A 26,098-nucleotide genomic window follows, 5' to 3' on the forward strand; every position below is an offset into this window, starting at 1 on the left:
CCGCCCAGAGCGCAGCGGTCCCGCCACCGCGTCATCCGGGGCGAGAAAAGCTGCTCCGGGTCTCCCTGGTTTGCTGGGGGGGACTCCCCGGCACAGCAGGGAGACCCGAGCAAAGCCGCACGGGCAGCAGGGTCCCGCCACCTGTGCGGCTTTGCTCGGGTCTCCCTGCTGTGCTGGGGGAGATTCCCCCAGCACAGCAGGGAGACAGGAGCAAAGCCGCAGAGGCGGCGGGACCTCTGCGCCTCCGCGGCTTTGCTCGGGTCTCCCTGGTCTGCTGGGGGGGGAGGGGGAGCGCGCAGCTAGTGCACCCCATCCCCCCAGCAGACCAGGCTTTTTTTGCGGGACGCCTGGGGTAGAGCAGCTGGGGTGCTGCCGGGTTGGTCCTGCGGGGACATACCCGGCAGCACCCCAGCTGTTCTGTCCCAGGAGTCCAGATTCAGCCGCTGTTGAAACTGATCAGCGGCTGATTCCAGGAAGCCGGGGGCAGAGCAACTCTGCCTAGGGCTTCCTGTAGTCAGCCGCTGATCAGTTTCAGCAGCGGCTGAATCTGGAGCCAGTTCCGACTTGCATACAAATTCAATTTAAGAACAAACCTATAGTCCCTATCTTGTACGTAACCCGGATACTGCCTGTATTAACAAACCGAAGCATATCTGCTTAAATGCAAAGTTGTATTTCAGTTTAAGAAAACAATCTTAAACAACATATGTTAGGATGTGCAGGGAGGATCATTCTAAAGGTCATTCTCTTTCTAAATACTACTTGCTGCTTTTATTCTTGTATAATTACTTTTTGCTTTGGAAAAACAAAATAATCCCTGTTGTTTTTATATAGTATTTGGTAATCTGTAAAATTATTTTTAAATTGTATTTAAAACAAATTTTCTGTTCCTAATAGGGCCTTTTCAATGGTCACGCTGTCACTGGGAGCACTATCTGAGAGCTCAAAGAAAAGTTCCTCCTCTCTCCATGTTCTTGCTGGCCACTTAACAGAGAAGTCCCGCCCCAGTTGATTTTGCTTTTGGAGAGAACAACTTTTGCTCTCAGAGCCTTTTACTTGCTTGAGTATTTAATTAACACCTTCAAGCAGTCAATCTGGGGAATAACCTTCTTGGTTTAAGAAGACACTAGTTTTTATCACTGTTTTATTATTTCCCCTACTGCGTGTGCCTTCTGTTTAAATGGCATTCAAGTATAAATAGAAAGATAGAGATGGTTCTCCCTTAAACTGCTCAGAATTAGCAAGGCCATCAAAGCAATATTAAATTGGGAAACCCATACCTCATTTCTCAAGCTTTGTCACTTTCCATGCGAGTCAAGTCACCTGCCCACGTCTTAAGGGAGGCGGGGGAGGTTTCCCATCCCTCTTGGAATTAAAGAAATCTCTATGAGGCAAGGGAAGCATAAGGAGCCTGCCACAGAAGACACCACATGTGATTCCCAGTAACATAATGAGAACTCAAAACTGGGGTGGAATGCTGGGTGGAAGGGCTCTGCTGTATGTCAGAAATTTAGCAACCAGCTAGTGGGGTAAACAATGCTGACAAGATAAAGCAGTCAGTATTCTCATCATCATAGTACTTCACCATCAACAAAGCTGTTTTCCAAGATGACTTAACTCTTAGGATGGTACCAGCTAGATATATTGAGACCATGTGTCAGAGCTGATCTCAACCATATTTTCCTATAATAGTTCCTCACAGGCCTCACAATAACAAAAAGGGATGTTTAAAAAAAAAGCAGGAAGCAAACCAACGTGTCTGATATTGAATAAACACTATTACATAAAGTTCTCAAAGGGGTGCATTACATGCTATTGGGTATAAAAGATTTCTTTTAACAGCTGCAGCCATATCGTATGAGCAACAGTCTGCATTTTGGCTCTTTCTTTAGCTGTTTTTTAAAGCTTAGAGGAACGGATTCAAAGATTGAAAACCAGAGTGAGACGCCATCCATTGCTTTCTCTTAGTCCGTCAAGATCTGAGAATTGGCATTTTCTGAATTGGCTGCCTCAAAGCACGTAAGTAACAATGCTGGCTCTCAACTCTTTCACATCTTCTGGCTCTGACTCAGCCAGCAATTCCTGGTGAAACTTCTCACAGCTTTGAGAAAAAAGGAGTAACCAACCAGCACCATATATGACTATCATGGACTCCACAAAAATGGCCAGTAAGTGCTTGGCAGAGCATGATTTAAGAAACACTGAGGAAATCTTAAACTTACTTTTGTTGTTCTTGAAGTTGATTGCTATTCGAAGGATTCCATAAGTAACTGAATTGTGCCTAATGATAGGGGGTGGGGGTCTGTCTTTTAACAGTAAAATAACAGTAATTAATTCAGAAAGAGTGTTACTTTTTCATTTATTGTAATTTATTTTATGAACATGCAATTTTAAGAATGAAGAGTAGCATTGTTACTTTTGTTTTAGTACTTCGTAGAAAACATTAGTTCATTTCTATCTTCATTTGGATTGAAAAGGAAACAAGGATCAAGTATTATATACATAAGTCATTCACACTCAACAATCCACAATTTCAGAGTGAGAAGCTTAGAGTTATTGTGCACTAGTTAATCATTGGATGTTAATTTATTTTCAAAGAAAAGTATATTTTGTATATAAGAGAAACTTATGTGACTTGCAGGGTCTGTAAACAAAGTTTGCCACACACTGATGCTCTAACAACCTTTATGTAACTAAGAAACCACAATCACAGCCCACTAGCTCTGTAAATTCTGACTGTCATACAAGGTCACGGGATGGAATTAATCTCTGATGTCTCTGTATTTTTCTTTTTTCATGAAGAATATGTCAGAAAAATCTTTAGCCTTTAAAAATCAGACAGGTGGCTGAAGGAAAATCTGGAAAACTCTATTGATTAATCCAAGTTCTTCTAATCTAAAGTGTCAATAGCATGAGGAATTAAAATTTAAGACCACAGCATTACCACCAACAGCTCATTACTTCAGCAATAACATTAGCCATTAAAAGCAGCACTCAGTGTGTTCATGTTAAAGATTACCATACCTAAAAACAGAGTTTAAAATCTAGTTTTAAAAGGACCTATTCTTGTAATCCACCCAGTTTTTTTTTCTGTTAAACATTAAACAGAAGTGCACAAGTCTGTAACTAGGCTCAAACCTACTTTTCAAAAGGCAGTCCTGTGATACATTTAATCATGCAGTCCATCATCATCTTAATTTAATTGTTCAAAAGATAAAGGGGGAGGGGAATACAATCTTTTACTTTCTTCTCTTAAAGCACTTCCATGAATTTTGGAATCTCATTACAGCAACCTTTAACTTTTTTTTTTTTTTTCCATTTTTGGATATGGCTGAAGAGAAGGAATGATCCAAAATAATCTAACAACCCCCAAAAACTTCATTTCTGGATGATAATATTGTTTATTGATTAACATAGCTCTTCAGAAATCCATGGAATACAGTGATATATATAACATTCATTTAATCAAAACCTTCTATGTCTTTGAGAGACTTTGTCTGAGAGTCTGTTCAAGAACTCAAATGGTGTGAACTAGGGCCACCAAATTCTGCATTCAGCTTCCTCTTACCATAACAAAGCAAGGTAATGGTTTGGTTGCACCAGGAAAATGGTATGTATCTGGTAGGGTTGTTACATTTTGATTAATCAGCTAATCAAGAGTGTGAGGCTCTTATACATTTCAAAGGGAGAGATGCTGCAGTTGGGACCACCATGTGAGCAGGGACTGCTTCGGTCCCCCGCTCTCGCCATTTCAATCACTCTGCCTCTGTTGCCGCTGCCCCTCTTCCACTCACCGCGGAGACAGTGCTGGGGAAACTGGTTTTTAACAAGCTCCTGCTCCCACGCTTTGGTGCCTCTGATACAACCTAGGGCCTAGGCTTATCAGGTAGTCAACTAGTCACATATCTGGAATGGGATTGCTTTTCATACCACCATACAGAAGAAAGAATCATCAGGCAGGTGAAAGGGGCTGGCTGGGGGTGCACTCTCCCCATCCAGCAATGCCCCATCCCCAAGCCTCACACCCCAGGTGTCCTTTATGGAATGTGGGGGGGAGACTGAAGCTCCCCCCTATAATTTGTATGGGACACTGCTGGCTGTTCCCCTTTATCAGGAAGTAAGGGGAAAGTGCACAGTTTGCTACATTCCTCATGCTGTCTGGAGAGTGCCGGGAACAGATGAATCTGGACCTGCCCTAATTGGGTGACATGCACCCTCCCCTGGCTGGGCCTGCTGGAGCTACAGTGGCCACAGAGAGGCACTTCTCACCTGGATCCAAGCTGCTTTGGTGAGAGGGCTGAGATAGTCCTCTCTCCCCAGGGCAGCCTGCATATCGAGCCCCGCCCCAGAGCAATGATTTAAATGAAGCATGAACATTTTAATTTTATTCTCCAAAAAACAAAAATTAATTGAATTAAGGACCCAAGCAATGCCAGGTAAATCTTCTAGTATAATATAAATTTCAGTTTTCTTCCCTAGCTTCCCTTCCTTTATTTATGCAATGTAAAGAGACAAACCTCTTCGTACTCATCAATTGTGATGATAGCAAACCAGAGATCCTTATTTATTTGGAAAGTAGCTATGACAATTCTAGGCATTGCCAAACCGTCCCAGCTAAAAAAATTTCCTTTGGAGTGCAACAAAGTCCTTCAGGGTACCATACATATCTAATGAACTTAACTATATATTTTCCAGGAGTTTCAGCACCTTAACATCTTGCTTTTCCTGTATATAGTGAACATATGAGAAAATTAAGATGAATAACTGCATCTACAACAGCCAAAAGATAAAACTGACCTGTTTGGACAACTGTCTATTTAGTAACAAGGATTTACTGTATTTAGGATGAAAACTCACTCTGCATTCTCTTTCATCATCATTTGTGCAGCAGAACACATGGTTTTTGTTTGTTTTCGCTGGCCTCTCAATGACCTGCTTTAGTTATCATGAAAAGTATTCTACATTCTGCTTCAACATGAAGCTAAACATTTTTTTCCCTCTGAATTAAACATGAAGATCTACAACCTTGAGGTCCCATGAAAACTTTTTTTTATTTACAAACTTTTCACAGGATCAATACAAATATTTCTATGATGTTTTTTGGTCCAATGGAAATTTGTTTTAAAACAAACTTTCCCAGCAGCTTTTGCAATCTATGCATGGCAGTATTTCACGAAAGCTTAAGAAATAAGATAGAAATCAGCTCCGTACACTGAAACAGACTAGTCCAGTGTCAATGTCCAAATTGAAAAACATACAAATAATAAACAAACAGCATAAAATATTTACAAGTATTCACCTTATCTTTGTCTGTAGTATGGATAATCATAACTATTTTAGTTGGAAAATTCAAGCATAAAACAATTTTTTTTTCCTGGAGAAGTTTGTAAGAAACATCTTTAATGTATGGTAATACATATCGTAACCGAGAGAATATTCAAGAGTTAAAAAGCAGCTGACATATGTATAGAGACCAAAACTTTTAAAACTTACCTTTTAAAAACTGTTAAAATCATATTAAATTATTAATTTCATCCCAAAAGTAAATTTTAGCTAATTAACATGCAAGTGCTCAAGTCTCTACAGTCTTTTCTGAAGTAAAATTAAAACTATTGAAAGTAAATTATATCCCACAAGCAAGACTTTCATAAGTCATCAAACAAGGGAAGACTCAAACAAGCTTTTCTAGTGATGTGTTTCAAGGTTTCTTAGGATGTGCTGAGATCTGAACTTTGCATATAGAGACACTATGGGGGTTCCAATTAATTGGCTCAATGATGCACTCCAAGATATATGTCAACTCCTCCTGTACACTAGGAGAGAGTCTCTCTCTTTTTGTCCAACACCACATTCTTTGTGGGAGAGTGCCTGTGCTTTTAATAGTGGGAGGAGGATCAAAGATTTTAAACAATAATGAGAGGGTAGAACTAGTAACAATATTGCCAGTAACTTCAATTAAAATAAACATTTAAAATTTACTACTGTTCCAAAAAACTCATCCTGAAGATTTTTTTCAATTTTAAAGCCTCCAACTGTGTGTTTTGGTTTTTTTTTTACTTCTAAAGAGGAACTTTTTTTCCTTGAGATGGGAGAATGGGAATGAGGAGTCTTAAGTACTAATTACTACAACTCAGCCTTGCAGCTATTCTATCAAGATAAACGTTTATCTTTACCCTGAGCCTCAAGGCAATTTTGCATCCCTACGAAATATGATAAAAGCATGCTTGGAACTTGTCTCATGAAAACGCAAAGGAAATAACCCTTTTTGTGCTCAAGTGAGATATAACATAAGCAGGATCCAAGCTATGAAAGGCTTTTGCTCCTTTCTCTAATGATTCTCCACTGTTTACAATTTTCCATATAAATAAATGTAAATCAAAATACTATTATTAGACTCAACTTATTAATAAAACAGTCTTTAAAAGCTTTTTAAAAGAATTAGAAATGCTATTTTAAATCAATGTGGGGTCTTTTTTTCTTAGTGGAGCCACATAGAATGTATACTAGAGATGCTGAAATGTGTTTAATTAAATAAACATGTAACCACTGAAAATTTCAGCAGTTACACATGCGGGGGATCTGCTCCCGGGAGTCAGCATGTGCAGGCACCTGCTCCGAACTGCCCACAGGCTCCCTCCACCCCCTACCCCAGTGCTGCTGCTTCTGATACAGAGGCAGCAGCACAGGAGATGGTTTTTAAGTTGGCTCCTCGCACGTACCAGGAACCTGCGTGTAACCACGTACACCCGTGCTGTCCAACACACTAGCCACACGTGGCTATTTGGCTGGTTGCAAGTGGCTAATTCTGAAAGAACTAGCAAGCAAGCATCACAGTATAACACAAACGAACATAATATTTTTAAAAGTAAAAACTTTTATGAAGAAAAGAGAAAATACCAGTAACATTAGTGCCGATCCATCTTTTCTCCCAAAACATGTTAAAGTGACAATCAGAAGAAAGAGTATCCAGATACATCTCTAAGATTGGCAGGAGGAAAATAATGGCTATCATATGCCATATGCTAGTCTAATTAAGGATGATTTCAGCTTTTACTCTGAATTGCCTGACTTTCAACCCAGTCAATCTTAATTTTATATTGCATGTAAACACATTTCATCTACTTCATTTTTTTCCACAAAATGCAATCTATTCTGTGAATACAGGCACAATGTAAGTACAAATCAAGAGGATCAGAATTATTGTATTCTATTTATTTTTGTTGTTGCTGTTTGTGTGCAGCCCCCCAAATCCCAAAAAATGTTTCCAACCCCTGCTCTAGACCCCTAGACGTTGAAAAAAAAGACTATCAATGGTACTGTCTCCAATCAGATAACCTACAGTCTATAAAATGATTTGTCCCAGTCTGGCAAGAGAATCCATTTTAAGGCTATGTTTTAGGCTTACCAGGAGATCAGACTGCAGGTATCCAACTCCCAGAGTCATTTTAGCTCGTCTAGTAAAGACCCACTAAATCAACTGCTATTGGGCTACGTCTACACTGGCCCCTTCTCTGGAAGAGGCATGCTAATTTACAACTTTGGAATAGGGAAATCCGCGGGGGATTTAAATATCCCCTGCGGGAATTAAATAAACATGGCCGCCGCTTTTTTTCCGGCTTGGGGAAAAGCCGGAAAAGAGCGTCTAGACTGGCGCGATCCTCCGGAATAAAGCCCTTTTCCGGAGGATCTCTTATTCCTACTTCAAAGCCGGAAAAAAAGCGGCGGCCATATTTATTTAAATCCCGCGGGGGATATTTAAATCCCCCGCGGATTTCCCTATTCCAAAGTTCTAAATTAGCATGCCTCTTCTGGAGAAGGGGCCAGTGTAGACGTAGCCTACGTGACATGTGGTGGTGCAAGCAGGGGCCACATATACCCTCCAAGGTGGGAGGGAACGGCGTTGGCAGCAGTAGTCTTCGCAGCATAGCCCCCACTCCATCCTCTCACCAGCAGTGGGGAGGCACTCCAGGGAATGCTGAGGGAAGAGGTTGAGCAAGGGAAAGGGGAGAGGCAGGGCTGGTGCCCCCCTCTTTCCCTGTCACCAGTTGCCTCTATTGACCGCTGATCATACTGCCGTCTACTCTGGTACTCCACCAGGTTGAGAAGAGTAAGGCAAGCGGGGATGCTGCAGTAATTAGAACTAAGGTACATCAACTCCAGATACACTAGTCACATAGCAAGAGTTGTGTAGCTTAGTTCATCATTGGCCCCCCAGTGTAGACGTAGCTTCAGTCATGAGTATTTTTAGTAAAAATTATGGACAGGTCACAGGGAGTAAATACAAATTCACTGCCTGTAACCTGTCCATGGATTTTATAATGAATCCTGGACTAAAGTTTGGGAGGGCACTGCAGGTGTTGGGGGTTTCCACAGAGAGGCTGGAGGGGCTCAGTCATGCTCCATACCCAGCTCCTAGGGAACGGTGACCTCCAGCTGCTAGCTCCACATGCTGTCTCCGTTCTGTCCCCAAGCCTGGTTCTACAGCTTCCACTGAGAGAGTGCAGGCAAAGTCAATACATAAAACTAAGAGCAGATGGAGGGGAGTTGCTGTTGCCTTTCCACCAAGTCCCCCCAGGCCCCCGGTAAGCACCACCCTGCACCCAACCACAGCCCTGAGCTCCCCCAACATTCAAACACTTGCTGCTGGAAGATAGGAGTCCCCAAGACTGCCCCACTAGTGGCCAATGTACCTAGCCCGGGGACCACCAAAGGTGCTCAGGCAGACCCAAGGCCAGGCACATCAACCACTGCTGAAGTCATAGGAAGTCACAGAAAGACATGGAATCTGTGACTTGTGTGACCTCAGTGACAAATATGGAGTCTTAATTATGTTTTTATTGGGCCATGTCTGAAAATGGGACAAGAGAGAACGTAATAATGCTTACTGGTTATGCTTGCTGATTGCCAATTGACCATTCACATCCCTATTTGCAATCTGATGCATGGGTGTCCTGGGCAATCTTTCCTACTAAGCATTCAGAAAAGTACTCTCACTTGCGTCAGTAGGTTCAACAGTAACTACATTGTGAAAAATCACTCCACAGAATTAACTTTCAACATTTGAAAATATTAATAGAGGCTGACGGCTTTGATTACTCATTTTAGAACTATTGAGATAATGGTATGTGATAAAAAATTCCTGAAGTAAGAAACGTCATTTAATGAATCATTTTCTTAACAGTTCAGAAGGAGGAAGCTTTTTGATGATCATTATGTCTTTAGAGAATAACAGACTCACTAAACTAGAACTTTAAAAGCCTCAGTGGGATAGCCATATTAGTCTGTAACTTTAAAAACAATGAGTAGTCCTGTGGCACCTTAGAGACTAATACACACACACACACACACACACACACACGGGCTACACTCGCCAACCCCCCCACCCCATGGGCAGGCAAGCCCCGGTTCTCCCCATGGCCACCAAGAAGGGCAGGACGAAGGCGTGTCCTGGCCAGCTCCAGCTCTGCCCTCCCCTCCACCACCCCCAGGTGCCAAGTAAAGCCAAGGCCATCTTAGCTCCAGCTCTTCCCCCACCTGGCTGCTAGGCACAGCTGAGGCTGCACCATCCCTGGTTTTCCTCCCTTTCCCCACAGCCTCACCAGGCCCAGCTCTCCCCCGCCCCAGCCGCTGGGGGGTTGGACTGGGCCCAAGACCTCACTGCAGCCAGGCCCAGCTGTAGGCCATGTGGCTCCCATTTCCCCACTCCAAGCACAGGAGAAGGGGGAGGCCACATGGCCTGCAGCTCTCTGGAGGAGGCCATATGGCTGAGGGCAGAGAAAGGGGCTGCAGGACGCAGAGAGATACATGACATCACTCCATCATCCCACATGAAAAGTTTAAAAGTTTACATATTATATATACATGTATATAGTTCGTGTGTGTGTGTGTGTGTGTGTGTATGTGTATATTATATATATATATATATATATATATATATATATATATATATATATATATATATATATATATATATATATATGCTGTTACCACTGAAGAAAGAGATCTGGGAACGGTGATAGCTCAGTGTCAGTGGGTCTGTGTGCAGTGTTGGCAACCAGGAAAGGAACTTCTCTGTTGGGTAATTTTTTTTTTATTTTAATTGTTTCATCTGTGGGCAAATTGTTTCTGTTCCAGGATATATTACTGTGAAGCTGCTGCTACTAGCAGAGAGTTTCAATATAGCTCTCTCTCTCTTCCCCAAAACATGCAAGCTACTTGGTGGGAATTAAATGTGTTCTGCCAAACAAATCATCAGCTACGTCACAAAACATTGCATAAGCGTCCATGAGTGTTTAGTAAAGGTAAGATCTATGAGTAATAGAGGACAACACATTGTACTCATACTGGATACACAATTATGACTGTTCAAGTTTTCCATTTATTTTTATCAAAGCTATACTTTTGCTGGGCACTGGGCACTCATAAGGTAACAAGTATTCCATATTTTTCTGCAGGACATGCTATATATTTAAATAAAAAGTCTTTCAGAAGAGTAAAGAGGCAAAGTGGGCAAGATCTTATCTTTCATTGGACCAATATCTGTTGGTGAGAAGACAGACTTTTGAGCTTACACAGAGCTTCCTGCAGTCTGGGTAATACCAGTGTGACAGCTAAATACAAGGCAGAGCAGAATGTTAGGTGTTAACTACTTACACTAATTTCAAAGAACCATTCAGTGGCTTCTTAACACTTCTCCAGTCATAGGATAGAAGGAAAAAAAGGATGGCAGTTGAGGTTTAAACAGGTTATAGATTGTTGTAATACACTATACAGGCAGTCCCCGAGTTACGCGGATCCGACTTATGTCGGATCCGCAGTTACGAACGGGTTTGCTGCCCGTCTCCCTGGTCTGCTGAAGACCAGCAGACCAGGGAGACGGGAAGCAAAGCCTCTGAGGACACCGTCAGCGGGACAGCCGTGGCGCGTCTGGTCTGTCCGCTGCCCGCGTGCTCCGCGGCTTTGCTCCACATCTCCCAAGACCAGGGAGATGGGGAGCAAAGCCGGGGAGCACGTGGGCAACGGACAGCCCAGACGTGCCGCGGCTGTCCCGCTGCCGGCGTGCTCCGCGGCTTTGCTCCCCGTCTCCCTGGTCTGCTGGTCTCGAGCAGACCAGCAAGACGTGGAGCAAAGCCGCGGAGGACCCGGGCGGCGGGACCGCGGTGCGTCTCGGTCCCCCGCCCGCGTCTCCCTGGTCTGCTGGGGGGGAGGGGGAGCGCAGCTAGTACAGGCTTTTCTCCGGATGCCTGTGGTAGAGCAGCTGGGGCGCTGCCGGTTGGTCCCGCAGCGCCACTCTGGGCGCTACTGGACCAACCCGGCAGCACCCCAGCTGCTCTGCCCCAGGCATCCTGATTCAGCCGCTGCTGAATCAGGGCGCCTGGGGCAGAGCAGCTGGGGTGCTGCTGGATTGGTCCAGTAGTGCCCAGGAGCGGCGCTACTGGAGCAACCCAGCAGCACCCCCGCTGCTCTGCCCCAGGAGTCCCCAAGTCAGCCGCTGCTGAAACTGACCAGCGCTGACTACAGAAAGCCCGAGGCAGAATTGCTCTGCCCCGGGCTTCTTGGAATCTACTGCTGATCAGTGTCAGCAGCAGCTGACCTGGGGACGCCTGGGGTTCTTAAGTTGAATCTGTATGTAAGTGGGAACTGGCATCCAGATTCAGCCTGTTGAAACTGATCAGAGGCTGATTCCAGGAAGCCCGGGGCAGAGCAACTCTGCCTCGGGCTTCCTGTAGTCAGCCGCTGGTCAGTTTCAGCAGCAGCTGAATCTGGACGCCAGTTCCGACTTACATACAGATTCAACTTAAGAACAAACCTACAGTCCCTATCTTGTACGTAATCCGGGGACTGCCTGTAAATCCAGTCTCTGGTTTTAGGCATCTAGTAAAGTTAAGACATTTAAAATCCTAGGCTTAACCTTATCTGGAAATCAACACACAACCACACAATATACTTCCAGAAGACTAGTTCTATTTTAACTATAATATACTCAAGCTAAGTCTACATTAGAAACCAACATAATGTAACTACATTACTAAGGAGTGTGGATTTTTCACACTCTTAAGTGATGTAGTTATACCAACTTAAGCTCCAGCATAAATACTGCTGTGCATCTTCTCTCCTCTTACTAACTACTGTCAGTACAGAAGGAAGATCAACTACGCCAATGGAAGAAGCTCTCCCATCAGCTTAGAGGAGAATCGTCACTACAGCGGTACAGCTGCATTCATGTCACTGTGGCTCTGAATGTGAAGACAGGTTCTCACTTTACCCTTTTCAATAATAATTATATGTAAGCGAAGATATCCCTGCTAATAGCAACAGTACATAGTGAGGGCAGCTGGTTTCAGCAGTATTACTGAGCATGCTCAGTCCATGAAATCATGTTCAATATAAGCCAAGCAGCAAATCTGGGATGGACATGACCCAGAATATACCACCATCTCCACATGCAAGTATTATATTTATAGTTCTAAATACTTTGCAGCAAACATTTTTAAATTAACTAAAGGGATCCACTGATGGTCACTTTTAAATATATGGGGGTGGAAGAAGATGGTTGGTCATTCACAGTACCTTTACAAAAAATAATTATTTAAGAAAACACTGTAAGACAGTGGTAGGCAACCTGTAGACTGTGTCCCACTGGGTTCTATGCATGGCCCATGAGACATTTTGTTTACCATTGCCCATACACAGAGTTTCTAGATTCTGCTGGTTTCCATCCACATAGGATTTTTCCTGCTGATATTACTAAAGTGAAATGCACATTAAATAAGGGCACGTGAAGTGTGGTGTGTGCTGATTATACACAACACTGACTGTGAGAGCTGTGTGCTCCCTCTGCATCCAATTAAAACACTGCTACAGTTCAATCAGCACACCCTGCAAATTTTAGGTTCATAAGTGTAGTGAGCAAAACTACCCTATTCCAGGAGACCGTCTTAGTTATGACAATCTTGCGGCTCACTGAAATGAAGGAAGGCATCTCATGAGGCCCACTCACTAACCTAGATTACCCATTGCTGCAGTAAAACCTTCCTTAGAAAAATATGGAAACTCCTAGATTTTGCAGTAACAGGAGAGCTGTCTCCTGCCTGGTGAGTGTACTACAGGCCATCCTTGCTATAAGTCTAAGATACATTCCAAAAAACTTGGGACTTATGGTGAAATAACTCAAAGTGGGGAATTTTTTTTCTGCTGCTGACTTCCATTTGTGCAAATTGGTGGGGGGGTTTGCACGACTTAAGAGCGGAGAATGGGAGGATTTATAACGCATCAGCTCCTACAAGCGTTAACAACTTTAGTGCGGAACAGATGCATACCAGGGAGACTTATAGCAGAGATGCCCTGGACTGAACAACTACAAATCCCCAAAACAAGCTATTAGACAATGACTGCATTACCATTCACAATCTATTCCAGCTAGATGAGTGCAGATCATAAGAAAACTCAACTGAAAATAGATATCCTTTAAAACTAAAGACTTTTTAGATATTACTGGGCTTCTTTGGGGGAGATAAAAGACTGCAACTTACTTAATTGAGTTTCTGAAGTGATCTTCAGCTGGGCTTTTTACCGTGCAACTGTTCAAAAGCCACAAGTCTGCTTCTGCAGCATTCTCTGGAAGACAGAAGAGATAGATAGGTGCATTAAAGAACTATATCTGGAACTATGCACAATAAAGAAATTAGATTTAAACTTTTGTTAAGAAGCACATTGTTCTCATAAGTTTTCAATAATCAAGCCTTAAACATACTTTTTGAAATTTCATGAACACTGTTTATGAAAGCACACTTTTACCCTTGTTAATTACTTGGAATGTAATACAACCTAGGTGCTGCGGTCATAAACCAGAACACTACTGTACTACAGGGTCCATCCAAAATTCCTGGCCCATTCTGGTCAATTTTAGTCATTGTACTTTTAAAAATCATAAATTTCATTATTTCAGCCATTTAATTCTGAAATCTCAGAGTGTTGTAATTGTAGGGATCTTGATTTTTAAAAAAAGAGCTGTGAATTGGTCACAAGGTTACTGCAGGGAAGGTTGTGATACATCTACCCATTAGGGATGCTCAATTTTGATTAATCAGCTAATCGAGTAGTTGATGGAATTTCCATCAACTATTCAATTAGTTGATGGGGGGGGTGCTTGCGCCTCTGCCTTTGAAATGTACAAGGGCCACGGTTGGCTCTTGTACATTTCAAAGGAGAAGGCGTAGCAGGGAACCCGCATGAATGGGACTGCTTTGGTACCCGCTTGCGCCGTTTCCCCCGCTGCACATCTGCCTCCCATGCCCCGTGGAAAGAGTGCTGAGGGGAACTGGCTTTTAAGCCAGCTCCCACCAGAACCAGCTCCTGCTCCCCCCATTGGTGCCTCTGATACAGAGGCAGTGATGGGGGAAAGTGACTAGTCAAGTAGTGACTCGACTACCCAATAAGCCTAGGCTTATCAGTTAACTAGTCACATCCCTACTACTCATGTTTCTGCACTGCTGCTAGCAGTGGCATTGTCTTCTGAGCTGAGCAGACAGAGAGCAGGTGCTGCTGGGCTTTCTGGCTGAAAGCCCAGCCCTCAAGGCAGAGCCACCACCAGGCACCAATGCAGAAGTAAGAATGGCATGGGATGGTGTTGCCACCCTCAGGGCTGGCCCGAGCCATTCGCGTGCTCCTACGATGGGGTGCCCCAGCGGTAGCCCAGCTGGCCCACACCTTGGGCCAGCTCTGGCCACCCTTATTTCTGAGCGGATGCCTGCAGATCAGGGCCCTCAGTCAGCAGACACCACACTCCAGCTGTCCAGCTCTGAAGGCAGCAGCATAAAACTATGGGTAGCATGATATGGTATTGCCATCCTTACTTCTGTGCTGCTGCTGGCATAGCACTGCCTTCAGAGCTGTGCATCTGGCCAACAGCCATCCCGCTGCAGCCACCCAGCTTTGAAGGCAGCACAAAGTATAGATGGCAATGCCCTTAAAACTCCCTATCATGTCAGATCCCCTAATTTGGGCAATGTCTGTCTCACCCATGAACTCTATAGGATAAAAGTTACGGATGTAAGCAACTAGTCAACTATCCGATAAGCTTAGGCTTATTGGGGTAGTCAAGTCACTACTCAACTAGTCGCTTCTCCTCCTGCCCCCATTCTGCCTCTGTATCAGAGGCACCGGGAGGGGGAGCAGGAGCTGGCTTAAAAGCCATTTCCCCACAGCACTGTCTCCACAGGGGGGCAAAGGTGCTGTGAGGGACCTGGTACAACCCAGGACAAAGCAGTCCCAGTCACACCGGGTCCCAGACACTAAACCTTTGCTTTTTAAATGTAGTAAGAGTGGCTTTTTAAATGTAGTAAAAAGCAGAGCTGCAACAGACTGCCTTATCAACTAATCGAGTAGTCGATGTTCGATTAGATTACTAACTGCTATTTAACATCCCTAGTAAAAGCATACCAAAAAAAAGATTTCATGGAGAGACCAGATTTCAAGGTCCATGACATACTTTTCCTGGCTGTGAATGTGAGGACCCTAACTATGTAGTATCAAAAATAAAATTCCCTCTCTCAAAGAGCTTACAAATCCAAGTTAAAAAAAACCCCACAGCATGTAGATATACACAGTGGGAACACAAGCAAAATATGAGACAACACTGACTAACATGATAGGCAGCGTGGTCTAAATATATCATCTACCTAACCACTATCAGTATTTTTGTAGTAATCACATCAGGGGAAAGTTTAAAAGCAGGGAGTTGAAGGCAGAAAATGAGGTCGTTTTATAGATGTTTATTGGAAACACTTCTTGTGCACGAGGAAAAAGCAGGAAGGTGCTTGTTTGAAAATGTAAACAAATGGCTGATAGAGGCTGGCATCACTAGCATGAAGGCAAAAGTTGTCATCTCAATTTTATTGTGTAATAAAGTAAACAACAGAGGCTTACGCAAGCATAAATATTTACTGTAGAAAGAAAACCAAGATGAGTTATTTAGGAAAAAACATCCAATGGTTATTAGCATTGGCTACGTTTTAACTATTTTACCATTAACATTCAGCAGTTTTTAGAAGCAAGGTTTAAGAACATACCCTTAGTTATGCCAATAATTTTCAGAGCTAAGTTTCTTAGTACATTCTTTAAAAACTTGTGATAGCTAAACACATTAATTGTGTTGGATCATGAAGTTATCCTCAGAGGCAGTCTACAATGTGGCATGAACAGAGCATTTTTACTCTAATTAATAGAAAGATTAAAACTAATTTTAATAAGGAAAATTAGCTTGTCATCTAATATAAAATTTAGACTTCCAAAACAAATACAGGACATGAAAAATACTCCGTATTTCTAAGAAAAGTGGTTTCCAAATACTACCCAGTGAATCTTTTCTCTCCACCTGCTTTTCAACTGATTGGCAAATACCACAGAATCCAAATTATTTGAGGTCACTCTCCTAGAAGAGTAACATGTCATAGTCCTTGAGCAAGCCCTAAGGAGCACTAGAAGAGCCATTTCACATTTTCAGTGCTCTGACACTAATCAGGACTGCTTATTGTTGTGCCAGTTACATTCTGATAGTAGCTTTTAGCAAATATTGAGCAAAATGAAGTATTGTAAACTGATTTACAATTATAAAAGTAATAAACGGAACAAAATTATTTTATGTCAAAATGTAATTTAGATACCTAATTAAAGTGACAGCTCATGAAAGAAAAAACATAAAATTAATCACTGCAATAATTTTAAAATAGTGTGTGTCTATATATGTATAATCTGTGACTACCTGTCCATACATAACAGGGAAGGGCAAGCGGCGGCTAGAGGGCCGCATCCAGCCCGCTAAGCTGCTGGATCCAGCTCACGGCTGCCTCGCCAGCACCCTTACTACAGAGCATCTACAGCTGCTTTAAACAGCGGGCTGCTGTTTGCTCTGGAAGCGGAGCACGGAGAAGAAAGCTTTGTGTGCTGTCCCAAGCTCCCATGGGCTTGCTTCTTCCAATAGAAGCTGAGAAACGTTTCTGCAGGTAGGGACAGCAAATAAAGCATCCTCACTCCCTGTGCTGGAGCAGAGCCACTTGGAGTAGCCCGCGCCCCCCCCCCCCGCCCCACACACAGAGCCTGTCTCAGGTTCATGCAGCGCTACTGGTAAGGAGTTGCCTAGGTAAGTGCCTCCCAGCCAAAGTCTGCCTCTGGCACCCCAAACCCACTCTCCCCTCAACTACCTGCCAAACCTTCTGTAGTCCCTCTCCCCACCTTCTCCAGGTCACAACTCCCTCCCAGACCCTACACCCCTTCTGTATCCTCCTCCTCGCCAGAATCCTTTCCTGTACACATATTCCCCCTCCCCCTCCCCTGCACTCCATTCCCTTGCCCCACGTCACCACCCAAGCCCGCTGCACCCCTTTTTCCCCCTTCTTCCAGGTCCCAGCTCCCACCCAGACCTTGCACCTCCCTTTACACCACTCCTCCAAGCCAAAATCTTCTCCTGGACCCCTGCACTCCAATCCTCTGCCTCAGATTATAACCCTTTCCTTCATCAGAACTCCTTTTCAGACTTCACACTCCCTCTCCTGCACCTTAGCCCTCTATCCCAGGCTCCCTTCTACATCCCACCTGCCATCCCAGACCCCAACACCTCCTTCACAGCGGCCCGTGACCACTTACCAAAATCTTGGAGTGCCCCCTATTAAAAATTATTGCCCACCCCTAATATATAAAAAGCTTACTTCCCATAGCTACATGAAATACAATCTCAAGCTCTAGATAGATATACGTAGGTATCTGCAATCTTGTCTTTGCCTCTTAAAAAGTTTCCCACTTTTCAGTTAATTGTCACTCATCCAACCTCAGGAAGGAGCTGAAATGCAAATGATATGTAAAATAGGAACTAACAACTTTTTCGAAGAGATTTTTATTTAAACAGTGTTAGTAATAGAGGTTCCATAGTTAACTTATTCTGAGATGTTAAAATCCTTTCCAGATTTAAATGCAACATATTCCAAGGAACCAAACAAATGGCCACAGGCTAACCCTTTCAAAGTCATCTCTAAAGGAACAGTAACAATGGGAGGGGAGAGATTTGCTTGCTTGAAATCTGTGAAGGCTTAAACAAATGCCTCAGCAGCAAGTATTTAGTCTATCAATGAATACATTGGAAATAATTATTAGGTATTGAAATAAAAACACACTGGGGATAGCCTAAGTTTGAAAGATCCTTTAGGGCAGTGGTCTCCAACCTTTGAAAGCATGAGATCACTTTTTGAATTGAAGTGCATTCCGAGATCTACCTCAGACCCAAATACCTTTGCCCTGTCTCCTTTGTGCCCCTTCTCTGAGGCTCCGCCCCGCTTTCTCCATACTCCCTCCCTCCCCCATACTCCCTCGCTTTCACCAGGCAGGGGCAGAGGTTTGGGGAGCAAGCTGTGGTCTTGGATTAAGGGATTTGGAGTGTCAGAGGGGCTCTGAGCTGAGCATGGGGCAGGCAGTTGGAGGCTGGAGGGGTTTCTAGGTGCAGGCTCTGGGAGGGTGTTTGGATCCTGGGGGGGCTCGAGGCTAGGGTAGGGGCTTGGAGTGCAGGAGGGGGGTCATGACTGGGGTAGGGTTTCAGGATGTGGGCTCTGACTGGACACTGCTTACATCAGGTGACTCTTGGATGGTGGTGCAGTGGGGCTAAGGCAGGCTCACTGCTGCCCTGGCCCTGCACCACTTCGAAAGGCAGCCAACAAACTCTCTCCCAAGACCTGTTGTGCTCCTCACTCTGGTCTGTGGAAATAATATACGGGATGGGAGAGGGGGCAACTTGACCTCAGTGCCCCTCTTCTCCCTCCCCTGCCCTGCCCTGCACAGCAAGCAGGAGGCTCCCAGGGACGGGGAGAGGCAGCTCCAAGGCAAAGGGCAGGAGGTGCACAGCAGTGGGGGTAGAGGCAGCTGAAGTGCCCGCACTTGATAGCCTCTTGGCCAAACCGGTCAGGATCACCTGTCAGAGGCTCCAAGATCTACCAGTAGATTCTGATCTACTGGTTGGTGACCACTGCTTTAGGGTTAAGTTGACACTGGTACTTTACAGCGCGTTTGCTTTCTGACCCAGGAGTGTGAAAATACACCCTCCCGAACACAGAAAGTTACAGTGCTATCAAGTGCCAGTGTGAATTAGGCTATAGTGCTTGGAGTTCTGCTCCCAGTGCTGTTAGTTACTCTTCTTGTGCAGATGGTTTACATAGAGCGCTGGGAGATCTCTCCCCCTGCACTTGTGCCATGGCCACACTTTCAGTTTAAAGCACTGCCAAAGCAGCGCTGCTGCCGCTAAGCTTTATACTTTTCAGTGAAGACAAACCCTCAGGGAGCTTCTGATTTACACAATATTTACATTTAAACTTGTTCTGTGAGCAGAAGTTCAGTGCTAATAAGCATGCTCTCTTTGCCTTCAATGTAAATATCAGTACATTTGCAATTGTATGAAAACAAACAAAATAAGGAGGAGAATGACTGGCTTTTAAAAGCAAGGAAAGATGAACAACACCTTCTCAACTGAAGAGAGTATATAAAAAACACAAAATAATTTTCAAAACTAATCCACAGCAATGTATATAATTTATTTAGTAGTCGCCACAAACGTCAAAGACATTTTTAGGTCATAAGCTACAATGACCAATAAACAGTGTTTTGTTATTTTAAAATGTTATGCTTTGAGTGGGTTAAAAATGAATTAAAAAATGAATTTTTATGCAATAAAATGTTGCCACAACTGTGTTTCAAAGTACTTTAAGTGTGCTTACTTTTAATAGTACAAACCATGACTATAAGTCATCTCCAGCCTCAGAACAATTTTCTCTAAACTTGAGAACTACTGGGTATTGTTTAACAAGAGGTTGACAAAATAAACACCAAACCAATTAGATACAAAGGCACTTGGGAGATAAATGACTAACACTGTCAGAAGAGAAATCTTATACAATGGTATTTCATGGCAAAAAAATGTGAGCACTCTTCACTCACAAGAAGGATGGACCCAGTGCTTTTTTTTGTTTAAAAAAAAGAAAAAAAAAGGTGCTGGTACTCCAGGGGAAAAGTTGTTGAGCTCTGACTGGAGGTGCTGGAACTGCGTCTGGAGATGCCGATACTGCGTACAGGACAGTATCGTCACAAAAAAAGCACTGGATGGACCACTGGTTAGGGCTCCTGGTGGGACTTGGGGCACTAGGATTCAAACTCCTATGTGATTGAACAAGTGATGTAGTTTCTCTGTGACTCAATTCCCCATCTATAAAATGGTGGATAATCCATGTTGTGAGGATAAATGCATTAAAAATCATAAGGCCTGAAGTACAGGCCTGGGATTGTTATTACCGCTGAGTTTGCGGACTTTTACAACTAACTATACAAGGGAATACTGCAGTTTGTGTTTTGAAAATGTGAACAGTTATTTTGATTTGTATATTTAAAAATAATATTCAGCTTCATTCTTATGTATGTCTCAGATTCTACCAGTGCAGAATCAGTAGCTCCTGTGAAGATGAGGTCCACTAATTTAGGTGCCTAAAAAGAGATTTAAGAAGGTGAAGTTTTTGGCCTTTCCTTTTCCTACAACACTATGTACTACTATTTTATCATACTTTTCAATACTTTTGTCTCTTACTCTTACTTATTTCTTGTTAACTCTCATGTTAAGCAATGTAACTAAGTTATATTTACATACTAATCAAATAGTGGAGGCTATTTCTCATCAAAACAACAATCTTTTGCCACTGTTATATTTTCCCCTCTACGGCACATACATATTGAAGAAACTCATTGTGTGCATGCCTGTGTCAAGTAACTAAAAACTCGCAAAATTTACCTATACAAATAAATTTTCAAATATTATATTTATAAATATCTCCCTAGCTGTCAATTAGCCTGTATGTTTTCCTAAAAAAAGAGTACCCTCATAGGCTATCAACACAATTAGGCCCACACTAGATGGCCAGTACAGAAGGAGTTCCCTTAACAGTGAAAGCATACAACAGGCCTTCCAGGAATTTAGCTACTGTAGAGTGCGAAAGTATAGCGTGATCCTACATGGGTGGACGGTGTGCTGATATAGCTGCTTAGGTGAACTCTAGTAGAGCTCATAGAAAGCACTGTGCGTTTCAATGACCAGTAGTCTAAAATGACACAAATATGGGAGAGATGTTGCTCTGTTCTGCCTAAACAGAAAATCTTTTCCACTTGGCTGGACTAGTTCTGTAGAGTCCTTTCTATGTTTCATCAGAATATTCTGCAGATCTGTTGAATAAGTTCCATGTTAACCAGCCAGCATGCAGGCTCTGAGATAGCAAAAGGCCGAGTCTGGATGGAAACTTTTCCTTTTGTGCTAGGAAACTGTCAGGACCCTATAATTCTAATTATTAGTTAATAAATATATGCAGCCGTATGCTCAGAGTTACATCATAGGCAACTGAAAAGCGAGGGTGAGGACTCAGAATTTGCATTTACTACTGACCATTGCCAGAAAGGTCAGTAGCAAGCCATTCATGGACCATATTTTGATAGGAATTTTTTTCAATCAAAAAATGTAGACCAGTTCTTCTAATTGAAGTACTATAAGCATTTATAAGGCCATACTGTCCATTACAATAAGGTTACTTTTAACCACTCTGGCAATGTAAAGAAGCCTTAAAGTTTTTACACCTGTTCTATAGTCCTGAGGGAACAATACACTAAGCAGGCAGGCTTTTACATTCTGTTCTGCCTGAGGGGACAGAGCCTACCCCACACCTCAAACACCCCAAAGCCTTACCCTCTGTGTCTGTCTCTCTCTTTCACACACAGCATAGCCCCCCCAACTGGCAGTGATTTTATCTTTCTACCAGTTGCTCTGACAAACTGAACTGCCACCACTGCTAGGGAGGTACTTGTGGCAGCTCTTGTGACTTCCCTTTATTTCCCCATCAGAAGTCATTTTTCTGAGAGGAAACAAAGAAATCAGTAGGGGGCATGAATTTTGTGTGCATGCATTGACACGCAATTCCCTCAGGAGTAGACCACTCTGCCCTTCATGCACTGCAGAGGAGGGGTGAGGATACTCAAAGCGTAGCTACAGTCCTAGCTGCTGACCCAAAAATTCCATTCTTGAGTGCAAGAAGCCCATGTGTATCAAGAGTGAAATAACTATGGAGAATTACTGAAAGAACTGGAACTTTCTTTGGCTTTTCATTCCATGCTTTCTTGCTGGCTCATTAAAAAGAAGAGGCGGATGATGATCTATCATGGATTTTTTGGGGGGGGTTGAGGAGAGTTACCTGACCTGTCATGTCTCCAACACAATCCTGCTTTACCCTAGGCTGGGAGGGAAAAAGAAGTTAAACCTTTCCAAGTTTTAATTATTTTTAATAAGTTCAGACCATTAATATTTCAGTGTTGATCACATTTAGGTAATTGGCTACCTAAAAACAGTCTTCTTTATGTTTTGATAGTAACAAATAACTCACCAACGTCAAATGACCAATATTTTTAAGCTAATAAGCATTACTCTAAACCACAGTTAAATGCTTATTTTGTTTTGTTTTTTTGCATTGTGACATCTTTTCCATGAACTAAAGTAAACCACAAAAATCTATCACACACTTTGCAAAACAACACAGAGTACATAGAGTACTAAAGGTCATGGAAACCTCTGAATACATCTAACATAATTGGGACATTCTGGAAAATGTAAATTGACAGGATTATGCAATATAAAAAGGGTAACAGGGTAAAAATCTTAAACATTAATACACCAAAAGACAACACAAAAATAATTACAATTTTTTCTATCATTTGTTTATATTATTGATCACTTATAAACTATAAATCAGCACAATTATCTTAAGTTGAAAATAAAGGTGTGGGTACCAAATCAACTGCTTGGGCCTAAAGAGGTAACTAGGCATACAATAAAAGGGTATTTAAAAGTACAGCCCACCAAAATAAAACTTGAACCCATCACTACAAAGAATGTAGAAGCAAGATCTAGCATGGGCCTGCCACTGAAAAAAAAAGAAGGTCTGCTTCACCTCTTCCATCTTCACAATCTATTGTGTGCAGCACAGCATTTTGGATATTTTCACAAGCAGAGTCTGGAAAAGCATGTCTACCTTTCTCCCCTAATCTGAACCCTATTCAGATTTCCAGGAAAAATACAGTTACAATATGATTTTATGTTCTTTTTCTCCAGATTCTAGTCTACTCTGCTCAAACTTAGTTATAAATTAAAAATTTAGTCATTTAGGTCTAAAATATAAGTCCCTTTATTTGATCTGTTACAGGTAAGACTGAAATCAAATATCTAAAATTAAATTTCAATCTTGTAAAATATTTTACAGTTAAAGTACTTTACACGTATTCGTGTATTTTATCTTCACTTCCCCTTTGCCTCATCTTACAAACCTAGAAAGTGTGGCACAGCATGAAGTTACTTGCCAGAGGTCACAGAGGAAGTCACTGTAAAGGGAAGCTGTAGCTCTAATCTTGATCTCCCAATTCCCAAACCTGTTCCTTAAACAGAAAGCCATTCCTTAGAGATCCATATGGACACATTTTAATAATGTAATTTCCAGGTCACATCAATGATGTCCAATAGCTACCAAAATTTATAATACAATTTTAGAGCACTATTGTACATTGGCTCTTCAATCTGGCCATCTCAGCAGTACTGTGAATCAAAGTTAAATACTTTAAACATTTTCTCCAGAATAAGTGAAAAATTAACTTCAACAAGCTCTTATGAATACAAAAATGTGACTCAGAATGAAGCTAAGAGTCATACAAAACCTACTGATATTATAACAGATCAGGTGAAAAAGCTGTCAGCCTTGATGCAGCGCTTGTAATATGCTGTAACTGTTGATAATCCTGGAAACCTCTCCACAGTTTAACAATGCCATACTTGAACAGCAACTGGATCTGACTGTTGATATGTGAATTGGAATTACATGCTTGATTTGCATAAGAAGGACTCTTCTTATTAACAAAATTCTCTTAAAACTGCTTATGATTCTACTTTTTCTGTGACATTTTACACATCAGAATTCTAAAGAGACTGCTCAAAACACTCTTTAAATTTACACTATTGAAGCTGGCATGCCCATCATTTGAGCAAATAAATCCAATTTGCCTGCAAACTTCATGTAATTGTATAGGCACACATTTTTCTCAGACTAGAGGCTTTAAAAACCCCAATCAGTAGCCGAGTCAAAAGCAACCCTACATTTACCAGTTTGTAGAGCAGTGGTTCCCAAACTTTTCGGCATCACGCCTCCCTTTTTGATTTTTGACCCTCCCTCCCTCCCCCCGAAATAACAGCAATACTTGTTGAGCAAAACAAAAAAAGGAAAAAAGGAACTGAACAGGGCAGCAAAACTTGATGGGGAGGGGGGAGAGGCTGCGTCGCCTTGTGCCCCCCCCTCCAGAATTTCTTCACGCCCCCCAGTCTGGGAACCCATGATATAGAGAATGAAGGAAAAAGAGTCTGTAAGGATGCACATTTCATTTGCATTCTTCCACAAAGTTGTAAATACTAAGAAGAGTTATTAAAAATTATGAAAGAATACCTTCCTATAATGTGCATCAAGAAGATCACTTTAAGCCTCTATTGTGTAAGGCATTTGACAAGCCACACGCAAATAAGTGCAACCTTAATAAATTCAACCTTATCTCATAGTATAGACAAGACCCCAGTTAACAAAGTTGATTGTTTTTCCCCATTCTTGTTACACCCAGAAGAAATATATCTGATGAAATATAACCAATTATCATTCATTCCATGAAAACGCTCAAGGGCCTAGCCACAGCAGATGGGTGTCTAAGGCCTGTTCTACACACAAACTTTCATCAGCTTAACCGACAATGCGATTTTATACTCATTTAGTTAAACTGGAGCAATTTTGTGTTTGAATGCTCATATCAGTTTAAACTGGCATATTTTACACCTAAACCAAAGATGACAAAATTAAACCAATACAAGAATATTAACACAAAAATGACAAGGCATAACTAAAGCGTATTGTTGGGGTGTTGCTTCTCGTATAGTATCCATCATGACTGTAAATAGAAAACTTTAATTTCCAGTGCTCTCATTCTACAATCCTAGCCACAGATGTTGAGAGCATCTAGGAGCAAAGCTTGTTTGCAGGGCCAGTGGCTTGAGAGATGGGGTAAGGGGAGGGGAGGGCAGTGGGAGTGGAGCCAGTCAGTCAGAGGAAAAACCCTGGGTGCAAGGCCAGTAGCCCATGGACCTAGGGGTCTGGGAGCAGAGCCCTGCGAGTAAGCTGGGGCAGCAGAGACAGGCAGATAGGCCAGGGGAGGCCAGACCTCAGGTTTCTCCCAGAGCAGCAGCCAGGAGGGGAACCCCAGGAGAATCCAGTGGCTTGACCTCTCCTGATCTGACATCACGCAGGTCCCGAGGCTACCGCCCATCAAACCAGCTCTACTCCCACCTGCTCTCAACCTTTGTTGCTGGGGTTCTCTGGTGCAGCAAAGTACAGCTATTCTAGGGATGTTAAATTGCAGGTAATCAGCTAATCGAGAGGTCAATGGAATTCCCTGCTGTGGCTCTGCCTTTTAAATGTATTAAGAGCACCCTGGCAGCTCTTAATACACTTTAAAAGCAGATGCACAATGTTGGGGGACCAGGTGCAAGCCGGGAATCAGCTGATTCCCAGTTTGCGCCTGATCCCCCTTGCTGCGCCTCTGCCACCCCCAGAGATGGTGCTTGGGGGAACTGACTTTTAAGCTGGCTCCCCCCCAGCACCGGCTCCTGCTTCTCTTCCCCCCTCCCCCCCTCAGCCTCCCACTGCTTCTCTCTGATAGAGGCAGGAAGGGGGAGGGTGACTAGTCGACTCACTACTCAACTACCTAATAAGCATATGCTTATCAGGCAGTCGACTAGTCAACTAGTCGCTCACATCCCTAAGCTATTCTTCATGAATTTACAATTTTTTCATCAACTCTTTTGTGCCTACTAGTCAGAAGGTGATTTGCAGTGCTTACATTCTAGCTAATTTCCATATGTTTATTTCCACAAGAGTCAGAGCCAGGTTTTCAGTGCAGTGTGTAATTTAAAACTGTATTTTATTCCAAAATCTTTTTCAGGATCATTATT

The 26,098-nt window shown here is 42.7% G+C and overlaps 1 protein-coding gene across 15 annotated transcripts in view; it reads right to left on the bottom strand.

Moving 5' to 3' along the window:
- The window catches only part of CDKAL1 (CDKAL1 threonylcarbamoyladenosine tRNA methylthiotransferase), a 585,431-nt gene that overhangs the window by 454,039 nt on the left and 105,294 nt on the right, over nt 1-26,098 (bottom strand). For all 15 annotated transcript variants that reach the window (XM_089776363.1, XM_075921165.2, XM_089776362.1 and 12 more), the window contains one exon: nt 13,533-13,617. In XM_089776363.1, the coding sequence (XP_089632489.1) occupies nt 13,533-13,617 (85 nt within the window). The remainder of the gene's footprint in view (nt 1-13,532; nt 13,618-26,098) is intronic.

The sequence above is a fragment of the Pelodiscus sinensis genome, chromosome 2 (assembly GCF_052426305.1).
Source record: "Pelodiscus sinensis isolate ZL-2025 chromosome 2, ASM5242630v1, whole genome shotgun sequence".
NCBI lineage: Eukaryota > Metazoa > Chordata > Testudines > Trionychidae > Pelodiscus > Pelodiscus sinensis.